General features: G+C 41.7%; 1 protein-coding gene across 2 annotated transcripts in view; it reads right to left on the bottom strand.

Annotated features, from left to right (window-relative positions):
* CLIC5 (chloride intracellular channel 5) overlaps positions 1-21255 on the bottom strand; it is a 79197-nt gene extending 57942 nt beyond the window's left edge. The window contains exon 1 of one of the 2 annotated variants that reach the window (XM_072143726.1): positions 20587-21255. In XM_072143726.1, coding sequence (XP_071999827.1) covers positions 20587-21069 — 483 coding nt within the window. In that variant the 5' untranslated portion in view covers positions 21070-21255. Of the gene's footprint in view, positions 1-966; positions 1326-20586 lie in introns of those variants that run through there. The other variant, XM_072143727.1, reaches the window with a different exon arrangement.
* Between the last annotated feature and the right edge of the window lie 5778 nt (positions 21256-27033).

Raw genomic sequence — 27033 nt, 5'->3', positions numbered from 1 at the left:
GCCCAAAATGATTATATAAGTATTTTTTGTAAGGTTCTTATATTTTGTGAGACTAATATATATTTTTTACATATGTCATTTTTCAGTTTTATTATATGGGGCAGCATGGTGTCTCAGCGGTTAGCATTACAGCCTTGCAGCGCTGGGGACCTGGATTCAAGTTCCAGGATCAACATCTGCAAAGAGTTTATATATTGCGTGGGTTTCCTCCGGGTCCTCCAGTTTCCTCCCACACTCCAAAACATACTGGTAGGTTGATTAGATTGTGAGCCCCATGTTGACAGGGACTGATTTGGCAAAATCTGTGCAGCGTTGCGTAATCTGTTGGCACTATATAAATAAAGCATTATTATTTATTAATTATTATCAAAAATGTACTTTTTTTTGTTGAGTTCCCATATTTTGATGCATTACTATAATTTTTTTTAAATAGTTTTGTGTTTTTATTATTATTATTATTATTATTATTATTATTATTACTATTATTATTATTATTATTGTGTGTTTTGCTGTAAATTGCATTAGAAAAATAAAATGACATATTAGCAAATTGCACCATTCAGGTAAATCAGAAATATTCAACAACAAAACGTATGAAATTTACAAACCAATTCCAAAAAAAATATTGTATAAAATGATTCATTATAACAAAAGGTATTAATTACATACAGTATACGCAGAGCACCTGCATATAAACCCTCGGTGACCCCTGTCTTCAGGGTCCTGAGCCAAGACTGCTCTTGTCTAACGTGTAATTAAAATTCTAATGAGCCTAGAAACAAGCAGAACGCGCCGCAAACAAGAGGACATCAAAACATTACGCAGCAAAAAATAAAAAAATTTAAAAAAAAAACACTTAATCCACAAAATTTAGGAAACAATGAGAATTCTTGTACATTTTCCCAGTGGGTCAGCAAAGACCTTTCCCTATCATTGACCCAACCTCCGGACACCCATAGGACTTACCTTTACAAACAACTCAATTTCTGGGTCCTTGTGGTCTCCATTAGAAGAAGCGCTATCGGACATTTTGGTGAAATGTTTTTTGGTGTTTTTTTTTTTCTTCTTGTAGGCGCACAAAAATTTTTAAATAAAAATGAATGAAAAATGAATATCACTGGAGTTTCTGTAATAAATTATCCTCGTTGCAGGTGGAATTTGGGAGACATCCTCTGGGTTTTTGGGGATCAGAAGGTGTAAATGTTTTGCAGGAGAGAAGACATGATCCAGTTCTGTTTCACTTCACAATCTAAAGAGAGCAACAAGTCCCCGGCTGGATACTGTATCCTCATGTGTCAGTGATCACTTCACACTGACAGACCAAAATAGCCCGAAGCGAGAGAGCAGAGGAGTGGCTACAGCCCTGGGGCCCGCCCCTGTGTCAACCCTGGCTCCTCCCCCAGTGTGCAGAGCCCGCCCCGACACACTCTACTGATACTGACAGCTACAAAGTTACTAACAACAATCAATGAACATTTTGCACAATTGCAAATCACTTACATTTGTGCGGAATTTAAAGTATACAAAAATATTTTGCAACATTTGTAAGAAGAAAGAGACAAATGTATCATCATGGAAGTTCTGTAACTAATATTAACCATTCTGTATCACATGGATGTCTGTGGAGTAACAGAAATTCTACAGTAAAATCTGCCAAAATGTGAATTTTGATGTTCTGCAACACCTACGGTGTGATATGTGGGTTACTGCAGCAACTGAGATATGTATGATGATGTTCTGCAGCAGCTGAGGTGTGTGTTATAACATTATGCAGCAGCGGAGATGTGAATTAGAATGATCTGCAGCAGCTAATATATGTATTATGATGTTCTGCAGCAGCTGTGGTGTGTGTATAATGAAGTTCTGCAGCAGCTGAGGTTTGTATTATAACATTATGCACCAGCTGGGGTGTATGTTATGAGGTTCCGCAGCAGCTGGGGTGTGTATTGTGATGTTTCACAGTTGCTGAGATGCGTATTATGATATTCTGCAGCAGCTGAGATGTGTATTATGATATTCTGCAGCAGCTGAAGTGACTATTATGATGTTCTGCAGCAGCTGTGGTGTGTGTATAATGAAGTTCTGCAGCAGCTGAGGTTTGTATTATAACATTATGCACCAGCTGGGGTGTATGTTATGAGGTTCCGCAGCAGCTGGGGTGTGTATTGTGATGTTTCACAGTTGCTGAGATGCGTATTATGATATTCTGCAGCAGCTGAGATGTGTATTATGATATTCTGCAGCAGCTGAAGTGACTATTATGATGTTCTGCAGCAGCTGTGGTGTGTGTATAATGAAGTTCTGCAGCAGCCGAGGTTTGTGTTACAACATCATGCAGCAGCTGAGGTGTGAATTATGATGATCTACAGCAGCTGATATGTGTATCATGATGTTCTGCAGCAGCTGTGGTGTGTATAATGAGGTTCTGCAACAGCTGAGGTTTGTATTATAACTTTTATGCACCAGCTGGGGTGTATGTTATGAGGTTCCGCAGCAGCTGGGGTGTGTATTGTGATGTTTCACAGTTGCTGAGATGCGTATTATGATATTCTGCAGCAGCTGAGATGTGTATTATGATATTCTGCAGCAGCTGAAGTGACTATTATGATGTTCTGCAGCAGCTGTGGTGTGTGTATAATGAAGTTCTGCAGCAGCCGAGGTTTGTGTTACAACATCATGCAGCAGCTGAGGTGTGAATTATGATGATCTACAGCAGCTGATATGTGTATCATGATGTTCTGCAGCAGCTGTGGTGTGTATAATGAGGTTCTGCAACAGCTGAGGTTTGTATTATAACTTTTATGCACCAGCTGGGGTGTATGTTATGAGGTTCAGCAGCAGCTGGGGTGTGTATTGTGATGTTCAGCAGCAGCTGAGATGTGCATTCTGATTCTCTGCAGCAGCTGAGGTTTCTATTATGATGTTCCGCAGCAGCCAAGGTGTGTGTTATAACATTATACAGCAACTGCAAAGATGTGTAATATGAAGTTCTGTATCAGCTGAGCTGTGAATTAAGATGTTCTGCAGCGGCTGAGTTGTGAACTATGATATCTCGCAGCACCTGAGACATGTATTATGATGTTCTGCAACAGATGAGATGTGTTTTATGATGTTCTGCAGCAGCTGAGGCGTGTGTTAAGTTGTTCTGTACTAGATGAGGTGTCTTGTATGAGATTCTGCAGCAGATGTGGTGTGTATTATGATGTGTCAAAGCAGACAAGATGCATATTATTATGTTCTGCAGTTTATGTATTTCTCCTGGTTCCTCTTCTATACTGCTCTTGGTTCCTACACTTCCATTGTTCTGCACATGGACCCACTTCTTCTATAGTTTTCTGTATTTCTAATGACCCCTTACACATGAGGGAGTGTGATGCGTCCAACTCGCAGCGAGTGCTGGCTGCACTTTTCCGACTTGTCCGACTAATGGGATGTGGCCTTCGGGAAAGTGGGCGTGGCCTTGTAAGAAAAGGGCTTGGTCTTAAATAATAATGAGGTGTGGTAGGATTATGTACTAGAATAATTCCCCTTACTCATAGGCTTATCATATACATTTTTAGAAAAATGACACTATAGACCTGCAAACTATTCCAAAATCTTTGCTTCTTTCCCCTGAATGAGGACACGCTGCCTATAGTGCGCAGAGCTACGGTTGGCATGATATTTATGTTGGCGAATCCTCTGGTCTAGGGGAACACCCTAAGAAGTTTTTGAGAACTTTTGTCTGGTGCCGCTTATCTCCACCCATAGGACTGTTTGGCTTGGACCTTGTAATAAAGGAGTCGCTGTAGATTGTTGCCTTCTGCTGATGACAATGAAACTTTACTCTGTTACCAGCGCCACAAAAGAGATGACAGGTCTTTGTGTGTGACAATGGATTGAACGTGAACGGTTAGCTGAGATGTTTGTTAAAGAGGTAAGGACTGCAGAACGCGCAGAGATATGTCCGGGTTTCGCAGCCCCATTCCAAACCGCAGATAATACACTATGGAGTCATCATGAGTCATTCCCAAAAACAACATCGCGACCAACTCGGCTCTGCTACTCCGACGTGATGCTCGGTGCTGGAGTGATACCCACTTATCCAAGACCTTACAGTATAGCGCGTGTTCAGCCAAATCCAATGCCGATTCAGGTTTTCCCCTATAACATACTGGGGGTCATTTACTCGATTTCCCGATGTGTTACCCGAATATTTCCAATTTGTGCCGATTTCCCCTGAATTGCCCCGGGATTTTGGCGCACGCGATCGGATTGTGGCGCATTGGCGCTGGCATGCACGCGACGGAAATTGGGGGGCGTGGGCGAACTAAAACCCGACGGATTCGGAAAAACCGCTGCATTTTTTTAAAAAAATGTGTCGCGAAAATTGCACTTACCTTCACTCGGCTCCGTGTATTCCAGTGTGTTCCGATGCTCTTCAGCGCAGCAGCGCCACCTGGTGGACTGCGGAGGAAGTACCTTAATGAATCCTGCTGGATCGCGAATGGACCGGGTAAGTAAATCTGCCCCACTGTGTGGTGGTGGTCCGATGGATCACGAGAATGGGGGTCTGCTGCACATACACTCCATGCTCTATTCATTTCTGTGGTACTGACAGAGATTGCAATAATAGTGAATGGAGCAGCAGTGCGCATGTCCGACCTGCCGCTCCATTCATTTGAGGTACAGCAGACCCCCATGATCCAGGGTACCACCAGGATCAGCATGTTATCTCCTATTCTGTGGATAGGAGAAAACATAACGGGGCTTATTTACTAAGGGTACGCGGGTCCCACTTTCGTCTGATTTTCCAACGGGTTTTGCGTGGCTGTTACAGGTATTTAACCGGATATTGTGGCGCAGTTGCACTGGCTTTCATGAGATATAAATTGGAGGGGCGTGCTGTCGGACGATCCAACTGATTCGGACTGAGCGCCGGGATTTAACTTTCAAATTGTGTCGGAAGACAATGCACTTACATGCACCAGGAAGAAGAAGGTGAACTCCGGGGACCTGAGTGGGGAAGTGACACATGCAGGATATCAGGCGCACGATCTTAGTGAATCGCGTCACAGTGCATTGTCGTCGTCGGTGAACTACTCCGGACAGGTAAGTAAATGTGCCCCATTGTTTCACTTGATGTGGCTGGACAACCCCTTTAAGAATGCACAATGCACTTCATACACATTCCACCTATGACAATGGCGCCCTCCTTAGACATTCTTATGTCATGACATGAAACCAGAGCAGCACCCACAGAACAGGCATCAGCTATAAACCTTGAAGGGTGCACATTTTTTCTGTCATTACACTATACACTGGCTACTACTACAATACACTGGCTAGTCATGAATATTGCTTTGCAATGTACTGCTCTGAACGCTGGCAATAGGCCACATATGAAAAGTAGTGTAGAAACCTGACCTATTCCGTCTGTCATTTATGCAAAGTTCATGAGTTGTGTCCTTTTTGTCACCAGGGACCGGTTGCAGAAAGCTGCAGTGCAAATATGCCTTTCCACTTTCTCAAAACTTCTCTAAACAGAATCCTCTGTGTAGTCCCAGGGGTTGGGCTTTGGTTTGGATGCATTTCAAAAAACAACATGTGACTTCTCTGTGCTGCAGACTGCTCAGATCTCACCCTCCACCTTTGTGCTCCTGTACAGCTCCTCCCTCCTGCTCCTTCACAGGGGTCACAGCCTGGTGAGCTGACATCAATGGGGGAGGGAGTAGCTGAACCCCTGAAACTAAACAGGAGGAGTCTTTCAGGGTGCAAGATAAGTTATAAAACACAATTATATTGCAATGCAAATGCTTAGAGAAAGCAGAAAGACATATTTGCACTGCAGCTGTAAGGGGCTTCTGTAACCTGTCATTAGTGAAAATGAGGTCCCTGGCGACAGGTTCCCTTTAAAAAGAACCATTAAACTAGCAGACCCAATCAGGGTATGAAATGTTCTTTCTAGAATCCACTCATTTATGTGACATTTTACCTATAAAAATATCTTCCCCAAAGCCATGTGAAAATGAGCAAAGAAGAGTCATATTTTTCCTGAGATGAGCTTAGGCACTGGAGGGAGCGGCGTCAGTTTAGAGGTCCCTATATTCGCTTCCCTATCACCTAGATCCATGCTTTTGTGTCATATTAAAGATAAGAATCTCATCTTTCAGATCACAGTAAGCTTGTGATCTATAGAACCAGAGATACAGGCAGTTACAAAGTATAAAATGTGAGATACAGATAAAAATCCAATTCCCATCATTTCCTTAAGTGTATTTCCAATTATTTACATCACAGAACCAAGAGCCGGAATTCCTTCATTTATGTGAAATTTCAGCTATAAAAATATCTCCCTCGAAGTCATGTGAAAATGAGCAGAGAAGAGTCATATTTTTCCTGAGATTAATCACTTTTATAGGTTGCAGGGGGAGATAAGATCAGATTCTCATCTTTTAGATTGTATTAGGCCCCTTCCACACTAGCGAGTGTGATGCGATGAACTCGCATCACACTCGCAACGCAAGCTGCCGGGAACGCACGGCCCGAACGCTGCACCACGGGAGTGAACTGACATGCTGAGTTCACTCCCGCGGTGCAGCGTTCGGGCCGCGCGTTCCCGGCAGCTTGCGTTGCGAGTGTGATGCGAGTTCATCGCATCACACTCGCTAGTGTGGAAGGGGCCATAGGCTTGTGGTTCTGTGATCTACAGAACCAAAGATACACTTAAGGAAAAGAGGATAATTGAAGTTTTTATCTTCATATAAAATTTTAAATTTTGTCTGTAACTGCCTGTATCTCTGGTTCTGTAGATCACAAGCCTATTGGGATCTGAAAGATGAGATTCTTATCTTCAATATGACGCAAAAGCATGGATCTAGGTGATAGGGAAGAGAAGATAGGGACCTCTAAACTGACGCCGCTCCCTGTAGTGCCTGAACTCATCTCACGCAAAAAATGACTTTTCTCTGCACATTTTCATATGACTTTGGAGGAGTGAAACTTCACATGAAAGTGGGAATTCTAGAAAGGACATTTCATACCTGACCTGAGGGGGCTGGTAGTTTCATTGGGGTAAAATCTGGTGACAGGTTCCCTTTAAGCAGACCAAATAGCTGAAATACCCTTCCTATTGTTATCCCTTTAAGCCACAGATTTTGATGTTTTGGTCCTGGGGGGCCTTGGGAATGTTTTTAGTAGCAGTAGGACTGTGAACAATTTTATTAAAAAATCAATTAATACGGAAGCTTACAGATATTGTAAAAAACAAGAATTAGATACGATTGAAATGACCATTCCCCGTACCTGTGTTTCCAGTGAAAACCACTAGAGGGCAGTGCTGTCTGCAGAACAGAAGATTCAGCACTGATACACTGTTCTATCTTGTAAGACACTTTAACCCCTTAATGACCTGGCTCTATTTTGTGTTTTCATTTCCATTTTTCACTCCCCACCATCAAAAATCTATATCTTTTTTTTATTTTTACACCTATAGAGGCTGTGTGATGGTTTGTTTTCTGCGTAACAAATTGCGCTTCATAGTGATGGTATTGAATATTCCATGTCGTGTATTGGGAAGCGGGAAAAAAATTCCAAATGCAGTGAAATTAGTGAAAAAATGCATTTGCACTGTTTTCTTTTGGGCTTGGATTTTACGGATTTCATTGTACGTCCCAAATGACAGGTCTACTTTATTCTTTGGGTCGGTACGACTGCGGGGATACCAAATTTGTACAGGTTTTATAATGTTTTCATACATTTACAAACATTTAAACTTCCTCTACAAAACAGTTTTATTTTATTTTGCCATTTTTTTTACGCTAATAACTTTTTCATACTTTGGTGTACGGAGCTGTGGGTGGTGTCATTTTTTGCGACTTTTGATGATGTTTTCAATGTTACCATTTCTAGGACTGTACGACCTTTTGATCACTTTCTACAGAATTTTTTTATGTTTTTCAAAATGGCAAAAAACTGGCATTTTCAACTTTGGACGCTATTTTTCACTACCGGGTAAAACGCAGTGAAAAACGTTATTATATTTTGATAGATCGGGTATTTGCGGCGATACCTAACTTGTTTATTTTTACTGTTTATTTATATTTATATCAGTTCTAGGGAAAAGGGGGTGATTTGAATTTTTAGGTTTTTTTATTATAATTTTTTTTTAATTTTTTTTATTTTTACTATTTTTCAGACTCCCTAGGGTACTTTAACCCTAGGTTGTCTGATCGATCCTACCATATACTGCCATACTACAGTAAGGCAGTATATGGGGATTTTCCTCCTCATTCATTACAATGTGCAAATCGCACATTGTAATGAAAGGGTTAAAAAGAGACCGTCATGGCAACTGATCACCGCTCCCGGATGACGTCATGAGGAGTGACGATCTTCACCAAGGTGGCGGCGCCCATGCGATGTACGGTGTAATACTAGCACCAATCGCCGGTGTTACTGGTAAGTGTTTGCTGCGGTATGCAGCAAACACTTACCGGCTATGGAGAGGGCTCAGTTTCGTGAGCCTTCTCTATGCACCCGCACCTGGCATGTGACGTAGTATTACGTCACATGTCAGGAAGGGGTTAAAGGAAATCTTTCGAATCCATCATGATAACCCGGGGATATAGATCATAGACCCAGGCACCGGGACTGTGGTATCTTCTTGTATTTGCTATCCATGGCCTCCTTCCTTCTAATATCTACTTTTTTCTCTTTCCTCCCTGATTCCTGCTGGTCCCTGGAGTCCTGTGATGTTATGTTGGATGCTTTATGGGGAGAGCCGCCCCTGCTTCCATGTATTGGGGTTTTCTATATTTCTGCTGCTTTGTGTGGTGTGAGGCTTTACTGCACTATTCTTTTTATTGCTGCTTTATTACTACATTACTGTCGATTATTTTAGCAATGTGTGTATTTTACTGCCTGAGTCACCTTCACCTTTTGATCTACGTTGATCTATTTTTCATGGGGTTTATGTTTTCTTTATAACATTAAGTCTGGTTTACGGGTGTTTTACCTATTTTTACCTATGAAACTCTACTTTCCATTCCAAGTTGACTACGTTATATACCTTTAAATGCTGTCAGCTATTTGGCCACTGCACATGGCTATGTCAGATCCCAGAACACGGACCTACAAGGCCATATTTCTGTGCACTAGTTGAGTCATAGTTGCCTGTTCTGTAAAGTGTTCATGTAATCAGTAGATGACTATAATCCTGTGATCCTAGCTTCAAAGGCTGTTACACTGTGCAGGAGCAATTCCCACCTCAGACTGTATATTGAAACTTCCTGTGCTGCAGTGACATTACATCAGACAGGGGGAGGGGGAAACAGTGTCTGTGAAGCTACAGCATGGAGGGGCTCTAGTAACACCCCCAGGAGCCCCTCTTGCTCATTAGCATGATTTTAAAAGTTGATTTTAGAAAGGAGAAGGCCATGGATAACAAATATAAGAAGATTAAATGTATCACCACATTGCACCATGACCAGGACTGTGCGCCTTTCCCTTTCTGGGTGACATTAATTTACAGCTCCTGCTTTAATAGCTTTAATTAATTATCAGACCAGCATACACTTATCAGTTATTATACCTATTATTATGACTCACTTCATCATAAGAACATGGACATTGTGTATAAAGGAATTCTACAGAAATTGTTTTAACCCCTTAGCCCTTTTTCGCTTTTCCGTTTCTATTTTTTACTCCCCTCATTCCTAAAGCGGGACAAATCGTACTTTTTAGTGGCGGTATTTAATATTCCATGCAATGTACTGGAAAACTGGGAAAAAAATTCCAAGTGCAGTGAAATTGACAAAAAAAACCCCACTATTGTAGCGTTTTCTTGTGGGCTTTGTTTTCATATAATGAGGCGAGGCTGCTTTGTATTTCATTTGTTGGGAAGGCTGTTGGACATTTCATTAGTGAGGGGAGGCTGCTGGGCATTCCATTAATGAGGAGAGGCTGCTGTGCATTTCATTAGTGAGGGGAGGCTGCTGTGCATTTCATTAGTGAGGGGAGGCTGCTGTGCATTTCATTAGTGAGGGGAGGCTGCTGGGAATTTCATTACTGAGAAGAGGCTGCTGTGCATTTCATTAGTGAGGGGAGGCTGCTGTGCATTTCATTAGTGAGGGGAGGCTTCTGGACCTTACATTAGTTCGGAGGTTGCTGCTTGGCATTTTATTAGTGAGGGGAGGCTGCTTGGCATTTCATTAGTAAGGGGGGCAAATGCATTTACCACACTAGGCTTATACTCAAGTCAATAGGTGCAATTCATTATTGCTCCTTGCTCCTGTACCAAAAAAATAAAAGATGATTTGCGGCAGAAAAACATTCTAAAAGACCTTTGGGCACATTTATAAAGGCTTTTAGATGATTTTTGTCCCTTTTCCCTTTCGTCCAACAAAGGTTCATAGTCTCCCAAAGGGGGGCGTGGTGTTCTTGAAGCGGGGGTTTTAACGGGTTGAAAATAGTCCATGCGGCAAAAAACTAAGGAGGGGGCACCACATTGTGGTGCACAGTTTAGACCAGTTACAGCAGGTCTAAAAGTAGAACTGTACAGTCTTACAAGGTCACACTGATGAATCACAAGGTCACAATGATGAATCTGGTGCAGCAATAGACTAGTGATGTCTTGCGAGACATTAATGACCATGTGACACATTAATGAATTCCCCAATCATTTTTCAACTTTTTTTGTGGTGCCTCAGCGAATATTCTGGTCAGCTTATACTCACATATATACTGTATATCATTACTGGTGGCTACATAGATGCTCCCACCACTTATTAGTCAGACCCTATTATCAAGCATTTGCCTACAAAGTTACCTTTAAAATGGGTCATCTTCTGTATTTTGGGGGCATTGACTACACTGCAGGCAGTCCCCGGGTTACGTACAAGATAGGTTCCATAGGTTTGTTCATAAGTTGAATTTGTATGTAAGTCGAAACTGTATATTTTATAATTGTAGATCCAGACAAAAAAATTTTTTTGCCCCAGTGACAATTGGAGTTTTGACATTTTTTGCTGTAATGGGAACAAGGATTATCAATAAAGCTTCATTACAGACACATTACAGCTGATCATTGCAGCCTGGGACTATAGTAATGTATCCAGAGAGGTCACCAGAGGTCACAGTGGGCAGAGGGGTCCGACTTTAACTAGGGGTCGTCTGTAAGTAGGGGGCCGCCTGTATATGATTTATGACTATCCTACTAACCTTGTGATCATGCAGTACGCTCCAAGGTCTATTCAAAAAGAGACACTAAAAATATATTTTATATGTTTTTTATGTTTTCATTACATTATAAGGCTTTATCACCATATGTAGTTACGATATATGATGTTACTATATATTCTGTAACATTATAGGTTTAGGTGCTGTATAACTTATACAATACTCCCACTTACCATCCTCCATAGGGAAAGTTTTCAAGCAATTAAAGAGCTTCCTATGAGCGGTTTGTACATTGCGGTTTGTTCATTGTCTTTTTTCAAGTAGAGACACTTTAAATTTTGGAGAAAAAGAAGCCACTGCTGTGCTCTTAGCTGTCTGCAATGACCTGCTTGAAGACTCTTTCCCTCTGCTCTGAGTAAATGCTGTAGCAGGCTGATAGCAGTCTCTCAGAGCAAATGGATTTTTAAAGAACCTAAAGTATATATGTTCAAACTGACAGAGTCAACATACAGAGCTTTATATCTCAGCTTCCTGCATCTGTGACGTAAGTCAGAGTGGGGCACTGGGTTTGTACCCAAAAAATTTTTTTTGTTCTCCAAAAATATCCCAAAAATGCCAAATACCAGGTTCTTTTTGAAATCTTAATCGTATATGATTAGATATTGAGCAAGGAACAGCCCTGGAGGATTTCATGTCAGATCTGATTTGGCCAGTCTGTGCAACATTCTCTGAAACGTATATTTTTTGTGAAAAATAATTTTCAGGGGAAAAGAAATATTTTTTGTACTGCAGAGGCATAACGTGAATCTATGGGGCCAGGGCTGTAACTAGGAGAGGCAAGGCCCCCATTCCCCCTTAAAAAATATACATATTATACACTCATATAATACACACATTAATATACTTAAATATACAGTATTTAGACATACAGCATAAACACACACGCAGTACCGCCCACACTTATGCAGCATATACACATCACATGTACACACATACACCAAATACACACATACATACCATAGCATATACAGATATACAGCATACACCAAATACACACCTAATACAGGCGGTCCCCTAGTTAAGAACACCTGACTTACAGACAACCCCTAGTTAAAGACGGACCCCTCTGCCCACTGTGACCTTTGGTGAAGCTCTCTGGATGTAACTATAGTCCCAGACTGCACTGATCAGCTGTAAGGTGTCTATAATGAAGCTTTATTGTTAATTCTTGGTCCCATTACAGCAAAAAATTTTGAAACTCCAATTGTCACTGGGGCAAAAACATTTTTTTGTCCGGATCTACAATGATAAAATATACAGTTTCGACTTACATACAAATTCAACTTAAGAACAAACCTATGGAACCTATCGTGTACGTAACCCGGGGACTGCCTGTACTGGGGTTCTCTCACACTGTGGGCCCCATAGATGGTTGCTACCACTGTAGTTACACCCCTGTACGCGACCCTGATGCAAAGTCTGTACCTGGACCCTATTATGTATTGTTTGTTCTAGTTTCCTATGGGAAAGAGACTCCTTGGGCCTAGGTGAGACCATAAACCATATATCCCCTCAAGTTATGCACATGATAACCAATCACAGTGAAACTTTCATTTTATATTCTGCTTTGGAAAAATAAAAAACAATTGGTTGCTACAGACAAGACAGTTTTTATAAATGAGGCCTACTGTGTCTAAATTAAACTTGGTCTTTGTTGTCCATAGTTACCAATCACAGGGCAGCTTTCATTTCATATTCTTCTCTAGTAAAATGTGAAATGCACTGTGATTGGCTGCTATGGTCAAAACAGAAATGTTGTGATAAATGAGGCCTAATATGTCACAAAGGGCAAAATATATAAGTCAAGGACAATTCCAGTTTTCACATCATGCAGAAATCATTATTCATAGCATGAAAAACAAATTTTAGGCTGAATTATAAAGTGTATTATTTGTGTTCATTTCATGAATTAAACATCTGGACCAAGGCCTCCTTTCATGTCTCGTCAAATAATTGGTTACCATGGTGAACTGGGCCCTCTGATAGAAAATTTATGACAAGGCTTTGATGGAACCTAATTTTGGGCCTCTAACTCCGAACAGTCCAGGCCCTCAATACCTTGTCACCATGGCGATGTGTCCATTGTGGCCATTTACGTTCGGGCTCTGGGTAATGGGTTTGTTTTCATGGTTTTTAACATTGCGGTGCCTCATTCAACAACGTTATTAACATAACAGTGACTGAGTCACCACATCTCTGACCTTGGAGGAAATACAGTAAATCCATTTACAGATATGGCAGAACTGATGTTTCGTGTTTCGTGTTTCGCTATGAGCGCTTTATCGCTAAAGCACTCATAGCGAAACACGTGTCGGGGCACCTCTCCATGTGTGGCTTGTCTTGGTATGGTATTTGCTTTCCATTTCAGTCATTTTTTCTATAGGACTTGGCTTTGTACCTGTTTAACCCTACTGTTTTATGCATGTATGTTTAGGGCATTGCTACATGACTGTCTCCACCTACCTATATGCTCAGTAATAGCTATTTATTGTACCGCACATGGCTTTTAACCCATTGTAGTTCGTCTATTGTTTTGCCTTAATTATATGTATATCATTAATAAAGATTGTACTTTTTACATTTACTTACTCTGAGTGTTATATCACTGGTGACCAAATTGTTAGTTTTGCTTTAAACCCGATTGTGGCCGGTCTATATTGTCCACATTTATTGGGTATAACAACTTTTGTGGTGTTTTAGTTTTATTGCTGTTTTAGCTCCTATCACTCAGTGACGGTCAGTGTAAGATTCCTGAGCGTGGGCGGGGTCTCTCTAAGCAGACACTTCATGATTCCTGTGTGCTATGAGATGCTGTGTGCTGACAATGTGCTTAGATTATCAGGGTACAGGGTTTATCGACACTTTAATTTAGCTTCTGAAGATTCTACTAGTATCTGACACATAGAAAGAGAGGTGAGACAAATCAGATGAGTTATGAGATAGATATACAACACAATGACACACTCAGCTCTGCTATCTCACATATAACACGAACAAAGTCAGGACTACTATATACCTCCCTCCCAATAAATATCTTATCTGTCTGTAGCCTGCTGAGAAAGTCTCGGCTTACTGTTAGGAAGTGTCTTTGTCTGAGCTGGTCTTGTAATACAGCGGGGGAGGGGCAGGAGGGAGAGAGCACTGTGGTGTGCACACATGAGAAGCTATTCATGAGAAGAATCCGGCCTTAGACAGAAGGTTTACAGTCGTATCCAGGGACAACCAATATTGTGTACACCATGACTGATGGAATTATATTTGTGAAATGCTGTATTTTTGTTAATAACAGTGAATTAGAGAATGTGTTATTCTGTGATCCTGAGTATATGGAAAAATCTTGTCTTCATGGTAATCAAAACCTCTGTCAGTACTAGCTATGGCCTCAAAGGGTAGTCCTAGTGTTTTGCAGGACAAAATGGCGCGCTGTGCAAAAGCTTGTAGTAATTACATATTTCCCGTATATTTTTGGGTCCCTTATCTGAACCTCTCCCTGGGATACATTTCCTTTAAGCAAATATTCAGGCCTCATTATATGATGGTTTCTACTCTGTTATGAATTTGGGGATAATTGAGATACAAATTCTGGTAGTAACGTCTCTCTAACAGTACAGTATGTAAAATTATTGTGATAGAATATAACCCTGACCTCAAGTAGACTCTGCCTCATAAATCTAACCCCTTTGAGGCAGTTCCTAAGACACTCCTTGAAGGGATTTGCTGTTCTGTAATGAAGATATTGCTAAATATATATGTATTTATAGTTTTCAATAGTTTACTTCAGAGCTGCATTCACAATTCTGCTGTTGAAAATTAAACGTTATTGGTATACTTGTTATCAAAAATACAGCCATTTCCTTGTCTGATCAGCTTTCAATAAATAGTGTAAAAGGGAACATTGTCCAAAATTCAGATCACAGACACTGAATAGATTTAAGCCCTGAAATCTACAGAATTGTGAGTTCAGCTCTGATATAATAAAGGTTATATGTGATGAATGTGCCCATTTATCCAACTAGCAAATAATGAGTGCCGCTCTGGGGTATAATACAGGATGTAACTCAGGATCAGTACAGGATAAGTAATGTCATGTATGTACACAGTGACTGCACCAGCAGCAGAATAGTGAGTGCAGCTCTGGGGTATAATACAGGATGTAACTCAGGATCAGTACAGGATAAGTAATGTCATGTATGTACACAGTGACTGCACCAGCAGCAGAATAGTGAGTGCAGCTCTGGGGTATAATACAGGATGTAACGCAGGATCAGTACAGGATAAGTAATGTCATGTATGTACACAGTGACTGCACCAGCAGCAGATTAGTGAGTGCAGCTCTGGAGTATAATACAGGATGTAACTCAGGATCAGTACAGGATAAGTAATGTCATGTATGTACACAGTGACTGCACCAGCAGCAGAATAGTGAGTGCAGCTCTGGAGTATAATAAAGGATGTAACTCAGGATCAGTACAGGATACGTAATGTCATGTATGTACACAGTGACTGCACCAGCAGCAGAATAGTGAGTGCAGCTCTGGGGTATAATACAGGATGTAACTCAGGATCAGTACAGGATAAGTAATGTCATGTATGTACACAGTGACTGCACCAGCAGCAGAATAGTGAGTGCAGCTTTGGGGTATAATACAGGATGTAACTCAGGATCAGTACAGGATAAGTAATGTCATGTATGTACACAGTGACTGCACCAGCAGCAGAATAGTGAGTGCAGCTCTGGAGTATAATACAGGATGTAACTCAGGATCAGTACAGGATGAGTAATGTCATGTATGTACACAGTGACTGCACCAGCAGCAGAATAGTGAGTGCAGCTCTGGAGTATAATACAGGATGTAACTCAGGATCAGTACAGGATAAGTAATGTCATGTATGTACACAGTGACTGCACCAGCAGAATAGTGAGTGCAGCTCTGGAGTATAAGAAAGGATGTAACTCAGGATCAGTACAGGATAAGTAATGTCATGTTTTAGGATGTGACTTAATATAATAAACTGTGTAAAATGTCTATGGCTCAAACATGGAAGGAACTGTGTACGGGAATAACAAAAGTTTTTTACAAAACACACAGTTCCACCCTTAGCCTCTAAGTCGTCTTTACTTCCACAACAAATATTCCTTAGTAATTCCTTGGTATATTTGCCGTGGCTACATTGCACAGGTAGAGCGCTGCAGGGGATGACAGGTGCATGTTCTGACTTGTTTGTGTTACCATATTGCCGGATTATTTATATTGTATGTGCAATCCCAGATAATACAATTCTATTTGATATAATCAGGGACATTAGCAGAGCACATAAACAGCCGCTGATACGGAACCATCCATTCATCAGGGGCAACGTGTTCATTGTATCAGAAACAAGTGATGTCATTCCAATGGTGATAGATAGGAGAGAAAGTGATTTCACAAGATGCTGTTATAGTCATAGTCACCAGTGGGTTGTCACCCTCTCAGGGGTCCAAGATTTGTTTTCATGGAGAAACCCTTTACTTTCTTGTAACTTCTGCACCAGAAAACCAAATCTGTGCTGCCCATGAGCTGCCACAGTTCCCAGTGTAATATATACCATAATAAGTACATTATTTTTCAGACAATAAGGCGCACCGGAGTATAAGGCGCACCATCAATAAATGCCTGCTAAAACGTCTAGGTTCATATATAAGGTGCACCGGAGTATAAGGCGCACCTTTGATTTCTGAGAAAATCAAAGGATTTTTAATGCACCTTATAGTCACAAAAATACGGTAGTTGGCCCATCCCCTTTAAGCCTGGCCTAAATTTTGGAAAAATAAAATTATTATTTTAATAAAATAAACATATATATACAAAAAAGCACTTTTTTGCACAAAAGCTATGACTATTTAAGGACTACATAAATTACCCTTATATCTAGGCTGAAGACTTGGAAGGGAGGGATCCAAAAAGAGGAAATAAATTAGACTTAAAAGTTAAAAGGTCAACACAAAGAAAAGTTTTTCAAATCTTTTGTTTTCTCTACTACAAAAAAACACGCAACCCAATGCTTCAGAATACTACATATCTACAAAACTGCACTTCCCCAGAAGTTATCTCTCCAGAACTTTGTTCCCCCTGACATTTACAAGGTATCTGTCAGGTTATAAATAGTAATATACAGCCATATATTGGGCCTAATTTATGAAAAGCAACAAGAGCAATAACAAATCACACCCATCTGCACTGTGACTGCCACCAATCATTGGTAAGGTGGGGAAAACCTTGTAGTAATTGACCTATTTCCCTGCAGCGCCCCCACAGGCAAATTTTGGAATTACACAGTGTCCATTCACAGCAGTGGGTTATTTGTGTAACACACAGAAGTGGATTATAATATAGGTGGTTTGTGCGGTAGCCTGGGGCCCAAGCCTTCTAGGGGGCCCAAGGCCACCCAAACAGCCCACCAAATTTTATACTGAGAAGGGCCTTCACTTATGAAATTCTCATACATCTGTTCCATCTTCAAAGGTCCTGAAAGCTGAAGGGACACGTCCTCCATTCCCCAAGAAGCTGATTATAGTACCAGATGTAGGAAGTGATTCCAGACTTGTCAGGGCCCATAATATTCATACAGCCCAGGGCCCATGGCAGCCTTATACACCCTTGGTAACACACATGGCAGGACCTCCAGAGTGTAAGTGATCTTCAGCCAAAAGGTTAAGATCTCGCACTGTTCTAGTAACTGATTTACCCCTCAGATGGTAAATTATAATAAGTTTCCTTAACTGGGCAAATTTCATTATGAGTTCCTTGTTTACCCCTTGGCGTAAGGGGACTAAGAACTTATCAAGACATTAGAAGGTTGCACAGTAACATAGTGATGACCAGTCCTTAAAGGGGTTGTGCCATGTTTAATTGTTATCAGCTTTCCACAGGATAGGGGATAACAATCTGATTGGTGGGGGACCAACGGCTGGGGCCTCAACCATTCACGAGAAATGGAGTCCCCTACACACCAATTTATGAAGCAGCAGGATAAGCATGCATGGACTTAGAGTTGTCTGTCCCATCAATATAATTTTCAGTTGGCGGGGGGACTAAGTTGATGGGGCTATGAAGAACGTTTCTGATAGTTTCCCCAATTATGGACCTCATGCCGGCCACATTTTTTATTGCACACAACCAACAAAAAAACATGCCCATAATGCATATCCTTTCAACTTTTTTAGTATGTTTTTGGTTTTGCTGGGCGATTCTTACCTCTTGAGTTTTGTTAACTTTCGCCTACATGACCTGACCATAAAAGGAGCCAAAAAGTCTCATGTTCCAAAAACTTTATGAATATTCGCACCTAAAATGACTCTACAGGGCCAACAAAAATATCAGGAATGAAACATTGAAAACTAGAAATTGCTATAAATGCTGATTTTGGAGATAAAGTGGACCCAAAAATTCATTCAACCTCAAACTTTTTAAGAGCAATAAGGTACACCAGAAATATTCTAACTTCTTAAAGAAATCTGCCTTCGAAAATCCATCATGATAAACCAGGGACATTACTCATAGATCCAGGCACTGTGACTGTAGTAATCTCTTATATTTGTAATCCATGGCCGCCTTCCTTCTAAAATCAACTTTTATAATTATGCTAATGAGCCTAAGAGGCTCCAGGGGTAGTAACCAAAGTCCCTCAATGCTATAGCTTCTCAAGCTGTTAAACTGTCTCCCCCTCTGCTCCCTCAGAACTTCCCCTCTCCCTCTGCCTGATGAAATTTCACAAAGTGGGAGGGGGGAAGTGCTAACAGCCTGTGAAGCCAAGGCACGGAGGAGCTCTGGTAACACAAGAAGGTCATGGATAACAAATATAAGAAGATGACCACAGTCTCGGTGTCTTGATCTATGTCCCTGCTTTATCACAATGGATTTTAATGGTAGATTTCCTTTAAGTTGGACCGTGTCTATGTGAGGTCGGACATTGTCCAATCAGGGCTGCCATAAATACAGAAAAAAACGGACACTCTACCGCAGGTAACACCCGGCTGTCAACTAAAAACATTAGAAGGCACAAGACTGGAATCATATAACATACAATTATGAGGAGAGATGCTCCAGAATGCTTATATCACAAGGAATAGAATTTTTTTCTATGGACGTTTGACAGGAGACGGAAGATATGCAAAATCTACGGTGATATTTAGACATAAGTAAAACTATGAATATTCAGTCTACAATAACCGCGTGCTCCATGCCGACGTTATAAAGATTATTTATTCTCTATATTATTCTATAAAGGTAGATTGGGTGGTAGGTGCATCTATTAGGGCTTATTCTCACGTCCCCGTAATCTTTAAATAACTTTTATTTGCCTAATATGTAAATTTTCTAAAGAGGCTACTGGGGCGTGGAGTAGCTGGAGCTGAGGCTACACGGTGCGGTTACTCCACGCCCCAGTAGCCTCTTTGATCCTCCTACCAGATGTACCGACTACGCATGCACAAAACAACAGGCCCGCGTCTGCACGGTCACTGCTCCGAAGACTGCTGTCCTGCGCATGAGCAGTCAGCAGACTTTGCGGCCAAGGACGCGCAGCTACGAGGAGATGCGCTCCGAAGACGTCTGGTATTAGGATCAAAGAGGCTACTGGGGCGTGGAGTAGCCGCGCCATGTAGCCTCAGCTCCGGCTACTCCACACCCCAGTAGCCTCTTTAGAAAATGTACATATTAGGCAAATAAAAGTTATTTAAAGATTGCGGGTACGTGATGATTAGCCCTTATAAGGAATGGAGAAAGCCACAGCACCCGGTACGGTTCAGTTCCAAAAAATCTCTATTGTATCATCATCCAAGCATAAAAATTGCAACTTTTCGATTCCAGTTGAATCTTTCTCAAGCATTCCTCTTCCTCCTACCCTCACGTCCAATAGATGCACCTACCACCTGATCTTCCTTTATAGGTAGATCCGTGGTGCTAGGTTCCCTTTAATAGCCCTCACAGGGTCCCACTATGGTTACAATGTCTAAGAGATGCCATAACTACGAGCAAGGAGGTCATCAAATAAAACAATGACATCAAATACATTTCAAAGAGAATTTAAATTCAGTCTATCATTAGTTTTTACCATGTAATGTTACTTAGGTTTGTCCTCACACTGATGAGCTTCACAGTAGTTCAATGCACAGAGCTAAGAGCACAGCAGTGTGAGGACACGCCTCCAGAAGCTACAGTTCTGGAATATACATAGTGTGCTATGAACAACACACACAATGGTTTCAAAGATCTCCAGGGTCAATATTTCACACTGTCTACAGTCTGCATAGTCAAAACGGCACATAGACAGATTGCCTTTAAGAATTTTTAAAGGGTTATCTTCACCCACAATAGATACGTTATCTACCTTGACGTAGAGGGAGATGTTTTCAGACGCCTCATTGTCAACTTCATCAAAATTTTGATGGTTGTTCAGTTGCCCGGTGGGGTCCAAGACTCGAGTGTGAAGACCAAGCGGTGGAATGTACTCCCCTGGAGAAGTTGGAGATGTTGGGTTGGATGAAGAATTGATGCTCATTGGAGAAAACGGTGATTTTGAAGCATAAGGAGATGTTGGAGTTGTGGACAATGGAGAAAGGGGTGACATGTGGTTTGAGGGATTCTTCTCAAGGACCAAGTGCAAATCAGGTTTGGTGGTGGAGCCGTTCTCCATGACTTTATACGTATCATCTCCTTCGGGTTGAGAAGATAGATTGGTTGAGGCGCTGCTTTGAGGACGCTCGGGACTCAGATCCATACTGTCCGGACTACTAGGGACGGAGTAGATCTTCTCATTGTCCATCCACTGTTGGGGCATTACCGATTCGTACAGATGTTCTGTCTCCTGCATGATGGATAGCTGCTGACGGATCCCAGTCTTCAAGTCAAGCACAAAGTATGGAAGCACAAGGCTTAAGGCTCCTGTTACCTGAGGTTTCACGCTACAGCTGATCCAAGAATCCTGGTTATATCAAATAATCATTGACAAGCGCCCACTTCTCCTCCGCCTCTGGAGCTACAGAGATCAATGTGCAAAGAAAAGGCTGACTATGCTGACGATGGACTGTGCCCAAGGGAGGGGCGAGCCTAGGAGCTGGGCACAGTCCGACCGTACAACACACATAAACAAGCACTCGTACCTGCTCATCCGGGCAGCACTCAGCCTCCCTACTGCAACAGTTGCTATGTGTGTGTGTGAATATATTAATTACAAGGGCTCTGATTGCAATTATGAAACATCAAGGGAGCAAGGCAGGAAGTAAATAAGTCCAGAGAGTGCAGAACAAGCATTTACTGATATATACAAGTCAGTAATAGACTGATTAACATGTAAATAATGTTCCATCTTGATAGTTCTTGATGGCCTATAATAATAATGGAGACCCCAGAGTAGAAAATAATAATGGAAACCTCAGATCAGATAGTAATATAGACCCCCAAAGCAGAAAATAACAATTCTGAAGACCCCAGGACAGATAATAATAATAATGGAGACCCCAGAGCAGACATTAATAATACTGGAGACCCCAGAGCAGACAATATTAATACTGGAGACCCCAGAGCAGACAATATTAATACTGGAGACCCCAGAGCAGACAATATTAATACTGGAGACCCCAGAGCAGACAATATTAATACTGGAGACCCCAGAGCAGTAAATAAGAATAATGAAGGCCAAAGAGCAGACAATAAATACTAACGTTTTATCTTTCCTCTTCTGTTCCCTGTCTCACGCTCCACTTTCTTCTATGATGTATGTACCAGCAACAGAACCTTGAACAGGAGAGGACCTGGAGCAGTTAGTACTGTACAGCTGACATGTTCTCACTGCTTATAGGTCTTCTCCAGCCCTGGGAGTTGCTCTGCTATAGGCCCATCCTGCATTAAGAGCCAATGCATAGCAGCGGGAGAGGACCCCATAGTGGTGATTACTTGTCAGATGGACTCACCGATACTCGGGCTCCTGCGCCAATGAGAAAGGCTATCACTGATCCCTTATGCTTCCACTGTTGAGAAGGAGGGTGCAGACAGGGTCGGCGCAAGCACTGGGCATACCAGGCCATGTGTCGGGGCCCAGAGCTACTGGGGGGCCCCACACAAGGAAAGGAATTGTAAAGGGGGGCTTTATATAAAATAACCGTATGGGTGGGTGTTTGATATGATAAACTAGTGAATATTTTAGGAAACGGGAGAATGTTTTAGTTTCTGAAATTTTAATGCCACCATGTGAGTTCACTGCAAAGGGGCCCACTGAGGCTCTGTCACCCAGGAGCGACTGATACCTGGAACCGACCCTGGGTGCAGACCACAGGAGAGGTGCTACAGTGTGCATGTTGCCTGCGGCAGGGAAGTTCTTCCAGTCAACTTGGAGAACTAAGCACAGATCTGCTGGGATGCAGGAATGTTCAGCTCCTATTGTCTCTACCTGTTATTCTATAGAGACTGGATGATGATTTAGGAGCCATAGGGGCAGAGCTTCATTATTATAATGTTATATCTGTTTTATCAGCAAAACCACTCAGCTCAGGGATTAAGCAATATATGATCCTGCATCAGTGTAGCTACAGCATCCTCCAGGTATGTTTGCTTCATAATGCATCCAATCAAATGGTAGGTTTCCTTTAAAGAGAACCTGTCCCCAGGTTTTACCCTGCTTAACTACTAGCCCCCTCAGGTAGGGTATGAAATGCCCTTTCTAGAATTTTCGCTTTCATGTGAAAAACAATCTCTGCCAAATATGACTCTTCTCACTTCATTTTCACATGAGACGAGTCAAGTTTAGTGGTTGCAGGGGTAGTGTCACTTCAGTAGCTTATATCTTTTGTTCTGTGGAACCTAAAAACATGTTACTGGTGTCATATTAAAGATAAAAATCTCATGTTTTGGATCACCTCCCTTATGGTTCTGTAATCTACAGAACTGGACAAACAGGCAGTTAGAAAAGGCAGGATCTGGATTTTATCTGCAGCTTGCATCCAACTATACCTTAGGCTGCCTGTATCTGTAGTTCTGTAGCTCATAAAGCCAAAAGCCTGATGTGATGGGAAAGTTGAGATTCTTATCTTTAATATGACATAAGTTACATGTTTCAGGTACTTCTGAACAAATGATAGGACCTTCTGAATTGACACTACCCCTGCAACCTCGAAACTTGACTTATCTTATGTGTAAATGAGGTGAAAAGCGTCATATTTGCCTGACTTTGGAGAATATTATTTATAGGTAAACTGTGAGATTTCACAGAAAAGATGGAATTCTAGAAAGAACATTTCACTCCCGACTTTAGGGGTTTGTAGTTTAATCCGGTAAAATCTAGTGACAGGTTCTCTTTAAATTACATCCACCACCAGAATGAAGGATTATAAACCAAGCACACTTACATACTGGTGTGTGCCCCCTCTGGCAGGATCTGCTCTTCTTTTAGCATCTTATGCCCATATTCTTAAGGGAAAACATGGCTTTAAAAATTATGCAAATTAGCCTGAGGGGCTCCAGGCTCCATTAAAACCTATGGAACCCAGAGCCCCTCAGGCTCATTTGCATAATTTTAGGCCTTTTTTGCAAGAAAAAAAAAAGAGCAGATCCTGCCAGAGGGGGCACACTCCAGCATGTCAGTGCACTTGGTTTACAATCCTTCATCCTGGTGGTAAGTTTCCTTTAAGTATTTTTTTGAAAGTGATTGTATTTAGTGATTTTTTTCACAAATTTCCCTCTGCTACATCTGTCTTAAAAAAAGGCGATTTATAGGAGTTGTTGTATGTAGTGATAATTACTATATACATGACCTGGCTGATTATTATCAGGTCTTATCTAGTTCCCAGCCCTGTCTGAACTTTGAGTCGATGTTTATGGAGCTTAATTATTATTATTGTCCTGGTGCCGAGGTAGATATTAACAGTGCTGTATACTCTGCCCCTACGTGCCAGGGACTGACCTTGGGCACCGCTGTGCTGCCACACCATAAAAAGCAAAGGGATTTTATGACCTCCAAATGATGCTGCTAATTACCCTTGTATTAGATATTCATTCTCCAAGGTGCATTCTTCAGGGTTAAGCAGCGGTTACCAAAAAGTGGTGCTCGAAAATGGGGTTTTATAGGGAGGTCTTCACTCCATACAGTAATGCAGACGCAGGGCATTTCCTTCTAAGGACCGACCAGTCTCTAGTACATTAGTAGTTATATTACTCGTTAGTGCCCTTGTTTCTATCAGAACCCTGTACTGCTGCCTGTTTGCTGAACCAGTATGTATAATAATGATTCTTTATTTATATAGCGCACGCAGATTCCGCAGCGCTGCACAAGACTTGCCAAATCAGTCCCTGTCCCCAATGGGGCTCACAATCTACCAGTAAGTTTTGGAGTGTGGGAGGAAACCGGAGGACCTGGAGGAAACCCACACAAACATGTAAAGAACATACAAACTATTTGCAGATGTTGACCTGTATGGGACTTGAACCCAGGTCCCCAGCACTGCAAGGCTGTAGTGCTAAGCACTGAGCCACCGTGCAACCCCAGCCCTGTATATTTTCCCTATTATCCATCTGCTATCTGGCAATAACTAGATGAAATAAAAACCCCAATTCATATCTCAGCTAAATACCTCCCTCATTTTTTTTGAAAATAAAAGGAAAATAAGGATATACTAGACCAGGATGCTTTCATCATTTGTATTCCTATTACTTGTATATATTATTAATATGAATGACTTGCTAGAGCTGAAACCAAAACTCTTTAATTCGGTATATATGATATATATGGGGGGGGCAGCACATAGAGGTGTCTGGTGTTTCACATATGATATATCATATGTATATATGTGCATCATCCCCCACCGGGGCCTAGCCTTTTCTTGGGGCCTGGAGGCAGCCGGGGCCCAGAATACCGGAGTGGCTGGCGGTTGCGGCCTAGGCACGCTGATGTCACGGTGCTTGGTATGGGGACCGGAGGGCTGTCCCACAACCTGGCAGGTCTCCAGCAGGTGGTGTGTGCAAGAAATATGTAGGGAGAGGCTGTGGTACTGGTTCTCCCTGGGGCAATTCCTTTCATGTCCGTAGTATGAGTCCCGGTGTAATTGATAGGGCGACCTTGATGGTACAGCCGTATATAGGGACCAGATGGAGGCAACGTTCTTTATTCGAACAACAGCAGGGAACGAGCCAAACGATCTTGTACAGATGGCGGATTGTTGAAGATTCCGGATCACTGGAGTGGTCATGGAGAGTGATCCTCAGGAGTAGATTCACCAGCCTGGTAGTAGGTGCAGGCTGGGAGGTAGCTGTGTCCAGGTATGGAAGCTGCAGCTTTGTCCTGGGTGTTCTGTGTGTGGCACTAGAGGTGTGACACACTATCTCTGTGGTCACTGACAGTTTGTGCTCTATATTCAGAGCTGAGGCCCAGGAGCTCCTCATGTGGTGAGAGCTGGGCCTAAAGAGATGTGTGCTCTCTAGGAGAGCTGGCTGGTAAGATGACTTGCCCCTTCCTGTCCAAGGGTTTTGTCATTCCCTGGTCAGGTGGTGCTCACTCTCCAATCACACTCCAGTTCACATGAAGGAATATCATTGGATAACAGTAAATCAAAACACATACCCTGTTAACACTTGCTGTACAGGCAGGGTCTAAAACTACTGAGGCCTTCCACTGACTGCATTCTCCCTGAGGCCTGTTGCACAGGCTCACCTGCTGGGGAGATACAGATAAAGGGCCTCATTCGCAACACTCCACTGTCCATACGTTGGCAGGGGTGTTGCATATGATATATACAGGGGACACAGTGTGGTCAGTTATGTTGTGAGTATATGTTATTTAGAAACACATTGTGGAACATACTTGTTACCCAGGTGACACTATGCTGTGACTGTGGTATTTTTAGGGTTGCAGTGTGGAGATGTGCTGCAAAGCACTGAAAACAACAGGCTTCAAATTCTGCAACAATAAGTTATGGTCAGGAGAAGTCATAATGATGTCACATAATGCCAGGTGTCATCTGTGATTTGCTCAATGCCACTTCTGCCCGTATCTGATCAGTATTGTAGTCACTGACTGCAACTACAACACTGAACTGGCTAAATATTTGCTGAATGAAACCGTGGGATGATCCTGTATGGGACGTACCGCTCCCTTGCTGATGATATACTGTAGGTAGACTGCAAGGGATAGACAGATTCTTCACATATTTTACATTCACTTCCCATAGTAAATACCAAAGTCCATAGCATCGATGGCTGGTCCCTGAGGTCAGCGGATGATATGGTGTATAGTAGTTCTCTCCTGCTGACGTGCATAGGGAGGTTAAACATGTTACTGATTTCCAGAAACTCTACCCCAAAATTATAGTTTAATGATACAAAGTGCAAAATGTGTTTACACCCCATTATTCTAATAATGGGGAGATTACCTGGTGATATAGCAGAAAGGGGGAATAATCTGATACAGGGGATACATTCGACATAGCTTAAAGACACATTATACAAAGGATATCACCTGAATATAATATATATATATATATATATATATATATGTAAAAAGAAAATGGCAGCACTCCGAGATTCAAGCGGAACGTACTGATTTATTCCAACATGTGCCAAGCTACATTTTGGCTCCTGAAGCCTGGAGCCTTCTTCTTCAAGCCTATATATATATATATATATATATATATATATATATATATATATATATATACATATATACTGATAATATGTATACCTTCATTATATCATACATCTATCACATATATCAGATATAGCACATGTCATGATATAATAACTCATGAATAACCTAGTGATATAGTTTATAATCTTATGTTATCAGAGGGAT

Source organism: Engystomops pustulosus, chromosome 3 (assembly GCF_040894005.1).
Source record: "Engystomops pustulosus chromosome 3, aEngPut4.maternal, whole genome shotgun sequence".
NCBI classification, from domain to species: domain Eukaryota; kingdom Metazoa; phylum Chordata; class Amphibia; order Anura; family Leptodactylidae; genus Engystomops; species Engystomops pustulosus.
The sequence above is the reverse complement of the archived record's forward strand: the minus strand, read 5'-3'. Positions and strand labels throughout refer to the sequence as shown.